This window comes from Channa argus, chromosome 1 (genome assembly GCF_033026475.1).
Source record: "Channa argus isolate prfri chromosome 1, Channa argus male v1.0, whole genome shotgun sequence".
Lineage (NCBI taxonomy): Eukaryota > Metazoa > Chordata > Actinopteri > Anabantiformes > Channidae > Channa > Channa argus.
The window spans coordinates 16,603,455-16,614,414 of NC_090197.1; the positions used below are offsets into that span (position 1 = coordinate 16,603,455).

At 39.8% G+C, this 10,960-nt stretch overlaps 1 protein-coding gene across 1 annotated transcript; it reads left to right on the forward strand.

Annotated features, from left to right (window-relative positions):
• The first annotated feature begins 1,660 nt into the window (after window positions 1–1,660).
• On the forward strand, window positions 1,661–10,960 carry LOC137102732 (homeobox protein NOBOX-like). Its single transcript, XM_067482534.1, has 9 exons — window positions 1,661–1,694; window positions 2,777–3,504; window positions 5,768–5,924; window positions 6,009–6,115; window positions 6,303–6,451; window positions 6,561–6,697; window positions 8,291–8,552; window positions 9,377–9,693; window positions 10,119–10,960. Exons 1-9 carry the CDS (start codon window positions 1,661–1,663, stop codon window positions 10,568–10,570), a joined length of 2,343 nt encoding a protein of 780 aa, XP_067338635.1. The 3' UTR covers window positions 10,571–10,960.

The window sequence follows — 10,960 nt, forward strand, 5'->3', positions numbered from 1 at the left end:
TTATTCCATGCTGTGAGCATAAATAAAATTAGTTTTTCCCCATTTCAGTCATGTGGAAGAGAAGCAACAGAAATCTCAAAATCCAAACATAAGATAATACAAATAAAGCCAAAATTATCTGAATGGCTAGATTAGGTTAGTGATAGGAAATGTTTTTGTAATTTGGATGATCTGACTCTTCAGTTCATAGATGTCACTTTGACTCAACCCAATACTTACTATCAGAGCTACTGTATACTGTACTGTATAAACATGTATGATCACAGGCTGTTAACAGCCAATTTACACTTTGACATTTACAATTACACTCAGACCCTCAAGAGAGAAACAGCTGGAGTCACTGTTGCTCTTAAGTTATCACAATAAAATACTCATAAAATAATTGGATGTCTTTGAGGATTTGTGAGCACACAAGAAAGTAAGTTATTCTCAATAGGTCTTCAGTTTATATTCTAAAACCAGTGTGCAGGGGTACCAGGGAGCCTGCAGCTGATCTTCCTTGGATCCAGAGAGCTGTCCTGGCCCTAACTAGTGGGCTGCTGATGTTAAAATATGCTTTCACCCAGAGGAACAGGAGGCTTGTGTGTGGGCCTCTGCTGTTAGAGAAGGGCCAGAACAGAAGCAGGTTTTGGTACCAAGGGTCCAACCAGTACCCCATCTGGTGGGTAAATGGGGAACAACTGCAGCAAAGAAACACAATGTAAAAGCCTGGTTTTAACCTGGAATTTTCAAAACTCACACACAACTGCCAGTAGCAGGAGCTACTGTATTCATGTAACTGAAAAGGTGATACCGAGTTGGTATATGTGAACTCTATTTGACAAAGACTGGCCCTTTTATATCTTTGTGAAATAATTTGCAGGAAAAATCTGAGGTGTAACGAGATTGATAAAATAAAATCTCTGCCTGGTCAAAATTGATGATAGGCTGCAGGTAGAAAGTGGTTTGTTTAAAGGGGTTACAAGTCACAATGTCTGCAGTCTTAAACCATAGCTTAAGTTTTCTTGTATTATGTGTTCATTTCTAGATTGCAGGACACGTTTATTTAAAAACACAGTTAACAGTTAAATCAACTTTCACTGCAGCAAAAACAGAAAACAATAATTGCCTTGTCTTAAGTAACTATTAAATAAAGCCACTTATTAGGGATTTGACAACAGTATGATTTGATCTTTTACAAGCAGATAGAAGACGAAGATAGAAATTAAAGAGTGCATGTACAAATATAATGTTACGCAGGTAATAAGCTCATAAAAGTTTGGTAAATATTGTGTAAATTACGATTAGGCGATTTGGCAAACAATATAATCTTCTCCAAATCATAGAAAAACTGCCATTGTCACTTAATCAAAATTAATTAGTTGAATCTAAATAATATAAACTAAAAGAACAAACAATCAATCAATCAATCAATCATTATCCTTTGGTAGTTATTGGCATCTGTCCGCATTAAGTCAGCTTTGGCCTGGCCCTGTTCTGCTCGCTGATTGGCCCTATCACTTTATCCTATCACGCGCTTCCGTCCCCCTGCAGAGGGAGGTAATCAATCAATCAGCCTCATTAGACTCCAGCATAGGAGCGATGCGCTTCGTGACCTTGCGCGGCTTAATTGATTATTAGTGCAAGTTTATTGGTTTTGACGCTGGCGTGAGTCGCCAATATGGATGAAGACTGTGATTTAGCTGAAGATTTCGGTAAGGACCTTTAATTAGGCCTGCTTTGGCCACTTTACCTACAGACACACTGAACCCCCACTGTCATTTGGCAAACTTCGAAGGACTTTTAAAAACTTTCCCTTTGCGTGTGTGTGTGTGTATAAACCTCTAGTTTTTCTGTGAAGAGCATCTTCCCGTTCTGTTCGGTCCCACTGAGACTATTTAAAATATGTGAACTCTCGACGACCCAGTGTTTGTAGACGGGGACAGGTTAGCTAGTTTAGCAGCCGCTAGCCGGCCCGAGTTAATTAACGGTCAGGTGAGGTGGCACGAGGCGCTGCACACCTGGGACTTTAATTAAGTGACTTCAGGAAGCGGCTCCTCCCGAGGAGGACCATTATCAGGTTTTATTCAACCTGCAGGGCACCGCGTGAGTCAGGACAACGGAAAGACAACCAATAACAGTTATTTCTATGCGTTAACAGTTACATAACATAAGTATCTATGGGCTCCAGGGCCTCCCGCTGTAGGCTGTAAGGGACAAACTGGAATTAACAGATTTAAAGTAAAACAAAAGAAAAAGGATTACTTTGAAAACAGTTGTAAATTCGCTTTTACCCAGATTTTAGATGTTCCGAGTACACTATGAAGTTTCTAAAGGTTTTTGTTTATTGTTTTAGTTTTATTTGGGGGAAGCATGGTCTGAACAACTGTAAAGCAGTGTTTTCATCTGAAGTTGTTTTTAATAATATAAACATTTTGAATTCAAATGTTAATTGTGTGTGTGGAGTTTTTTTTTAATGAAACAAAGAATTAAGTTAATTTAGGAAATTAATAGCAGATTATCGGGCAGTGAAACATGGAGGTACATTCCCGGTTTAAAGCCAATAATGCTGAATTTTTAATGAAGTTTCTTTTTTTGTTGCTTTAAAACATTGTCTTACAAATCTCATGCACGGCCCCCCAAATTCTCAGTTCTCCATGTTAAAAATGGCATGTGGAAGTCTCAGTTTCAGAACAACAGACTCACGACCAGTGATCACATAGTACCTTACAAAGTGATTCAGGCTTAAAAGAACGTAGACAAAAGTAGATTTGCTCTTACTTTCACTCTGTTGCAGACTGTCCAAGCCTTCTGTGTGAGGAACTGGATTTGGAAACAAAGAATGATCGAGAGAGGATGAGGAGGAGGAGAAAAGGAGAGGAAGAAGTGTTTAATCAGAGGGAGGATGAAGAGGCAGAAGAGGAGCCAGGGCGAGAAGAGAAGGAGGGTGAAGAGGAGAAAGAAAGCAAAGTGTCAGAAAGGAAGCTGATGATGACAGAGGGAGAAGAGGAGGAGCAGACCAAGCCAGAGAGTAGGCTGGAAGTGGAGGAGGCACAGGAGGTGCAGATGGACCACAAGTTTGAGAACAACAAGGAAACTATTTCTGAAAAGCAACAGAGTAAAGAAACAAAAACTTTAGAAGAGAAAGATGAGCAGAAAAAGACTAGGAAGAGGCGAGGTAGGAGGCAAAATGAACGGGTGAGAAACAGGAAAGGAGTGAAATATGTTGGTGAGAGGACTGAGGAGGAGAAGCAGAGTCAGGTAAAGGCGATGAACTCAGAGGAGAGCTTGTCTATGTCTGAGCCTTCTTTGGGACTAATGAACAGCTGCGACTTGTCTGATCCCATTTACCTGGGCTGTGGGGGGACAGGGATGTATTGTCCCCAAGTTCCCATTCCACTGGTGTACTCATCACAGCCTCCAATCCCAATTCAGCCAGCACCTCTTCCATCCCACGGAACCAAAAGGCCTCACAGCCCTCTCCTAAGTCACAGTCTTCCCCAGCAGGGCTCACAGCCTCTCGAGGTAAGAATAGCCTTTGTTAGTGTTTGCTATTCATTGGCACTTTTAATCACACACCTAATGATCTGTGACGATATACAGAGAGCCATCCTGTAAATATGGGCTTTTTTTTTTCTTAACACACTCCTTTCCTTTTTAATTTCCCTTAAAACTTTGCCATTAAGCATTGTAAACTTTGTCAGACTCCGCCCCAATCAAAATGATTTTATTAGCTTAACATGGAGCAATAATGCTGATATTACTGAGGCTAGTTAGTGGTACCTCACTGTATTATACTGGAAAGGTTTGGTTTTGAGAGATGATGTCAAAAGAATATTAGAAACACCTGTGAATATAACGCCATCAATTACATCACCATCACCGAATACATGTTGGAACTCAAGGCTAAAAAATTTATCAAACACTTATTTGACAGTATAAAAAAGAAAATTACAAGCATCGTAAAAGGAGTAATAAACATATAAATTGTGTTGTATCTAATAAAGTGATACTGTCAGTTGATGGTTACAGTGAGTTAAGTGTTTTGTATAGCTGAACCATCAAAGCCAGTATAAGAAATATTACATTACTGCTGCATCTCTTCCACATTTTTGCAAATTTATGTTTTTGAATGTGTATATTTCTTAGATTTTACATTAGTATTAAGTGAATTCGAATAATGTTTTAACTGTGGAGCATAATGTTTATCCTTTTTAGTCCAACACTTTTACATGTTCTAGTAAAATTCTCTTTCTTTTCAAGGTTTTAAATAATAACTGATTAGGAGTATATAATTACAATCTAGTGCGAATGAAATGATGTACACCTACAACCTTTGCAGTATTAATGTTGCAGCTGTGAAATGAGCATTCTGGATTTGGCTCAGGGAGCTTCACTGAAATATTGGAATAAGCCTATGAAGGATTTGATAATGTCAAACTGTGGCAGATCATTTCATCAACTGTGCAGATATGGGAGTGGGAAAGGGGAAAATTTATTATACTTAATCATTATTTGGCAGCAGTACTGTAGCTATGCCATGAAATTTGCCAGTAATCTGTGTTTCATAGGAAGACTCTTTTCACCACTATAAAGGGATTAGTGGTAGAGCATTGGGTTGGGAGTTCGATTCCCCCACACCACTTGGTGGCCCTGCCCAACCACCGAGGGCCACCTTTGTGCCCGTCCCGAGCAAGGATAAAATGGGAGGCCTGCAGCAGGAAGTGCAAAACTCATGCCAAATCAACACACGGAATATGTTCTGCTGTTGCAACCCCTGCAGGGACAAATGAAAGCCGTTGATTTGATATACAAAGTCATTGGATTGGCAATTGGAACTCCTCTGTCTTCAGGTTTCAGTGGCAGTCTTTCCAAAATAAAAGTTAGATATGAAAGAAAAAACAGCTTGTTTTGCCTTAACTGGACGAGTAAAATATGGTTACAGAAGAGCTGAAACAATTGGTAAATTGGTTGATTGGAAAGTAATAGGCTGTTTGAAGGATAGCTTCTGTCATTTTCCTTTTAGTGTCCATCCATCTAGTGCCTGGGTTACCTTATTCATCTGTGCTGTAGTCCTCTGTTGTCATTCAACAATTAACATATAAAGATTAGAACATGCTCAACTGGGGAGATATGTTTCTTTATTCCAAAATATGTTGTGGAGAAACTTAACAAATGTTGCCCCAGACGCTCACGTATAACTTTTTACACTGGTCTGAAGTTAGTCGGTCACCACACATATGCAATGGGATCAATTAGAGCAACATTAGCTAACAAATGTGACCCAGTGTCACCCTGTGTCTTTCAGATGTATTTTTAAATGTCGTGTTGCAGACTGGCAGACACTGCTGGTGAATATAGGCAATTCATTGCTATTTTTAGTGTCCGTTTGAGCATAGTTGAAAATGTTCTTATAGAGGTTTGTGTCGAGCAAAAATTTGATAGTCCCAGCTTTCCCAACAAGAATGAATTGCTGCTTCTTCTCTCGGTAAATTACCAAAAATATCCTTCTCTCTAGCCCGAGAATGTAGACCGTGTAGTACAGCATCATGGTCACATAAAAAAGGCACTTTAACTTAAATGATTACTGGGTCCTTGAACAGCCTTAGGTTTTCAAAAAATATTTTTTTCATTAATTCCTGTATGCTGAACCATTTAGTTTTACAATGTTTAGGTTGACTGTTGAGAAGATGTGATTGTTACCCATTTGCAATGAGAAAATCATAATTTTAAAGAAGAATTTTGCCCGAGATGATGGTTACAGTGGTGTTTGGCTGGTTCATGGCAGATGGAGATAACCCAGGTTTACTCCACCCGACGCTCCATTCGCTATAGCACCAGAGGTCGAGGCCGTGCCCTCAGCTTCCCTCTGCTGCCGGGGATAGAGACTGTGGATAGCTGCCTGCTGCCACCTGCACCAAAGAAGAAAACACGAACACTTTACAGTACTGGTAATTGAATTATGTGTTGATCCATGTGTGTTCTTATTTTTCCCTGCAAATTCTTGATGTGTGTGTGTGTGTGTGAAGATCAATTAGAGCATTTAGAGGCCCTGTTCCAAGAAGACCATTATCCTGACGCAGAGAAGAGGAAAGTCATTGCAGCTTCAGTTGGTGTCACACCTCAGAGAATTATGGTTAGAGATCTTTTGTTGTAAATCATTTAGCAGTCTCATTTAAAGAGTTAATTATGAGCCAAAAAACTTGCTTGTGTTCACTATATTTCTGTAATCCTCCTCTTTTTGTGTCTCCATCACCTTCCATTTAAATTCCTGATCAGTATTTCTATATTGTTTAACCTACTGTTCTATTTTTGTGTCCCAGGTCTGGTTTCAGAACCGCAGGGCTAAGTGGAGGAAAGTGGAGCGCTCCATTACAGCAAAGGTTGAACATAGACAGAGTACATTGGGACGGAGCAGTAGCCCTTCACAGCTCCAGATCAACCCCACCCTTCCCGCAGTGGCACCTAACAGGTCAGTAAACTCTAGATCTGTAGGATCTGTTTTGTAGAGTGCAACAATACTTAGATTTACAATTTATTTGATACATGACTTATTGTCTGCCATGTTGCCTATTTTACAGTAAGGGAGCTCCATGTGTTTCTAGTCACTTTGTCACAAAGCTGCCTCAGCTTGCCCCTTCCGTGCCATCTTTCCCCACCTTGTCCAACCAGACCCCTCCCTCCTTCAGCAGCCTACTGGCCAGTCTCAGCAGCCCAGGTAATCTACATACAACATAGGTTTTGTATTGTGCTTCTTAATTACTATTAAAATGGCATTTGGATTCTGAGGAATAATGCTCTGTACCTGTCTTGATTGATTGAGTCATGATGCCTTTATTATTTTGTTATGATAAACTACAAGTTTTGCTAAATAACAGAGCTTGGTTTTTCTTCATCTTGATTTGCCTGTAAGATCCTTTATCAGTGACACTGCATTGCAGAGAGTTGCTTAGCAGGATAACATATATATTAATAACTGTGCCATACTATGTCTGTGAAAGTTTAAGACTTTTTTTTTTTTTAAGTTAGCCCTCTGCTTTATTTCAATAATCCACTGTGTTTCTATAGCAAGGACACAGTGAATTTCGGCAAAAGGCACCAGCAAATGCTGCTAGTAGCTCAGTGTCATCCAGCAAATACAACGATACAACAGTCAGTCAGATATCGGCAATGATGTAGTCATGGTAATTTTGAATTAAGTATTTCTATTGTTTACCTGGCAGTCAAGCAATAATAACTTTAGAGAGTTGTGAAATTTTGCTTTAGTAGTATTATAAACCAGCCAATTTAAAGCATATTTTCATCTGATTGGTGGCTAAGGGCATGTTCTGTCTGAGAGTCCAGACTGAGGGCCTCAGAGTCCCCTAAATAATCATCTCTCAAGTATTTATTTTTTTTTTTTTAAAGTTTCAAATGACACTCAAAAAGTTTCAAAACAATATTAAGTTTCTTTATATTTAGTTTCTTCTACACCAAATAAAAGTATTTCTCATTGTTCTTCAATGGATTTTAGTTTAACACATTTTAGCTAATGATTAAGTATAGTTGTGTACTTTTCGGAAATTATTGTACCTGTCCATTTGATCAAAATAAATAATTTATATTGATTCTTGGTAAAACAATCTTGTGTTATAAATATTTAAGAATGATTTAATATTTCCAATTTTCACATTCACATTACCTCATGCGCTTGTCAAAATATGACTGTGGTGAGTAACACAGGAACAGATACAGCTGCTTCACCAAGTATTCACACCTCTTCACACCACATTTTACTGTGTTGTAAAATTAACTTTTTTGGATGTCTCATAGTGCACATTTCCTATGGAACATTGCTGTATGTTTACTGTTACTTAGTGTACATTATTACTCATTTTGACGGTTTTGAATTTTGCATCTTACAGCTTAACTTGAGAAGCTTCACTGAAAAAAGTTTTAAATTGGATGATATGTTTTAGCTACAGTGTTGTCCTGTATGTCTGAATTCTTATGAGAAATGCATATATACCAATTGTTAGACCAATATTATCAAGCAATGAACCGAAGCTATTTAGAAAAAAATAAAATAAAACCAGTGGCTTTAAATCAACATAATTTGCTGTTTCTAGTAGGACCTTCTATCATTGTATCTACATGTGCCTACTGTTTACAGGATCTTTATATTGATTCCATAGAAACTCATAATTTGAGATAAGCTAAACTCAAACTAAAGTTGATCTACAATTTGCATGTTGAGATAGTACAATTTTAAAGAAGCCAAACTTCAGCATTTATTTAATCTCAGTTTTACCCTTAATGTTTTGTCTCCAAGGTCAATTAAAAGTAAGAGATGGGGGCCAGCAGCAGCTTTCATCTCAGGGGGGGTTGACAGAATACCATCCACGTCCCATGCACAGTCCTCCCCCTCTTCGGAGAGCCAGCCTCCCTCTTTTCCCAACAACCTACAGTGCCTCCAACCCCACTCCACCTCTCCTAAACACTCCGGCTCACACCCCACCTCTGTTTTTGGATGCTCTGGAGGGCTGCTCCACCTTGGGCCATCGTGACACCCAGTCTCTTCAGGCTGACACCAGGTTAGCTCAGCTCACAGTACACTGTGACATGAATACTAGACTATGATTTGAACTGGGACAATGAGTATGAGATGACAGGGAGACCGCAGACACAAGCAGGGATCCTGTGAAATACTGATATAATGATGCCGCACACAGTGCCTGTAGTAGTGGGGAGTCACTTTCAGCTGGCAATCTGGAATGTTTTAGAAAGCATGCTGGGAGGTATCTCAGTAATTGCTTTATACAGAACTATGCTTGTTTGATTCACTACAAATGTGTATCACAGCACTAAACAAAGCCTCCAATTCAATTCTAAATATAAACAAAGAATATCAGAACATTTCCTGCCATTAGGAGGCTTAAAGGTTCAGTTAATCCAAAGTGCAAAAAAAAAGTATTTCCATTGGATCATAAATTTTAATATCTTTGACAGTGTTGTTGTGTCGAGTAATAAGAACAATGAAATGTAATTTTCAGCACTTTGAGCATACAGTATATTAAACAAAACCTTAAATAAATAATTTGAGATCCTGGACATATAACCCCCCAAGTAGCTGATAGATTGATGAATTTAGAAGTTAGAAAATGGCTTTTCCAGTGGCTTGGGGCCGTCATGTGGTCACAAAGTTCACTTGCCCAGTAATTTGGTTGAAAAACTGGTGATTAGTCTTAGTGAAGTAATGTGGTAACTTTAAAAATTTTTATTTTTAGCATGTTAGTAGGCTGATGTTATCATTTAGCTCAAAACACTGTGCTTACATACAACTTCACAGAGCTGCTGGCATGGCTGTAGACTTTAGGTCTTGCTGTAATCTTGCTATTTGTTTGGGTTTTATCCTCAGTTCCCTGTTTGACTTTGGTGAGAAGCTCGATTATCTGACTTCCAGCCAGCAGAACAACTCTCTGTCCTACCAGCTTCAGACTTCCTATCCCACTAACCAGCCCCAGCACCAACCTCAGGCGTCTCTCTCACGCATGGCCTACCTCACCCCCTCACCCTACCTCACCCCAAACCCTTCAGATTCTAATTCTACATCCTACTTAACCTTTGGCCCTGGAGGAAACTCCACTGGGGTTGTGACCTACTCCACAGGAGGCCATACCTACTTCCAGTCTCAAGGTCCTGGACAAATCCTGCTGCAGTCCACTGGTCATCAAGGTGAGTCACTTGAATAAGATTTGATCTGGTTTATTTATGGAGCCAGGCAGAGCTAAACTTAAACATGGAGAGAGATGGACATGCGAAAGAGGATCGTTACTAAAAGCGGACCTAGAAAGTTCTAGTTACATGGTCTACAGACATTGCAATTAAATTGTTGAACATACATGGATCATGGGAGGGCATAGCAGGGTATTGACTATGTGGGGGAAGGTCTTTGGTGGGGAGCTGCTGTAGAGATAGAGATGGAAAAGACAAAGGGGGAGCCAAGGTAGGGTACAGAAAACAAGAAAATTTGCGGGGCAGGTAGGAATTAATATATGTAGAAGAGAAGTTTTAAAGAACAGTCCTGTTGTCATGCCCCAGCTAAAATATCTTCAGTCAAGTCCAGTTGCCTTTTTAAGTCTGTGTGTGTTTCCTTTCAGGTGGGATCACAGGATATCAGTCATATCCATGGAGTAACATGTACAATCAGCAAACCATGCACCAGCGTACTCAGTGCCCTACAACTTACTCTGCCAGCTTAGGGGCTGCTAGAGACCACCAGCCAACCTCCACCACCTTGCTTCCCCCTTCGTTTTTCCCCCGGGGGGACCATGGGCTTCCACATCCAAACACACAGCGCTCCTCCCACACCCAGACTCACCCCACCAGCAGCAGCACCACCACGACTCTGCTCCCACCTGTGTCCACCCTGCGGCCACCACTCTTCAGAGCAGAGAGCACTCCAACCAAGGTTGCTTCCTTGTTACCTTCCCAGGTCAGCCCTAACTCTCCAGAAAGCCCTCCAGCGCCCCCTTGTGTCAAGATTGAGTATGACAGCCCCAGAGAGATTCACAGCCACTTCCACTGCGACTTCTCCCCCATACATTTTTGACTGCATATTTGTGTGTGTCTGAGCATGTTAGTTCGAAGCATGTCTAAATATATCATGTAAATGTCTGAGTGTTTTTGTAACTTCTATTTTCTCTGTTTGTATAGTCACTATTAGGATGTTCTCAGAGTTAATTTTAATGTCAGCAGGTTGCATTTAACTCATTGTTTTGTTAATAATATAGTTAATTTAATTGGGAATGCTCCACCATTTTTATTATTATTATTATTAGTAGTAGTAGTAGTAGTAGTAGTAGTAGTACTAGTAGTAGTAGTACTATTACTGAATTGTGAACAGTTTGATTCAGGCATGGTCACCTCCCACCATTATGTCTCTCAATTTGGTAGCATTAAGTGATACAAAAAAGAGAGTGAAATTTATTATATGCTATTC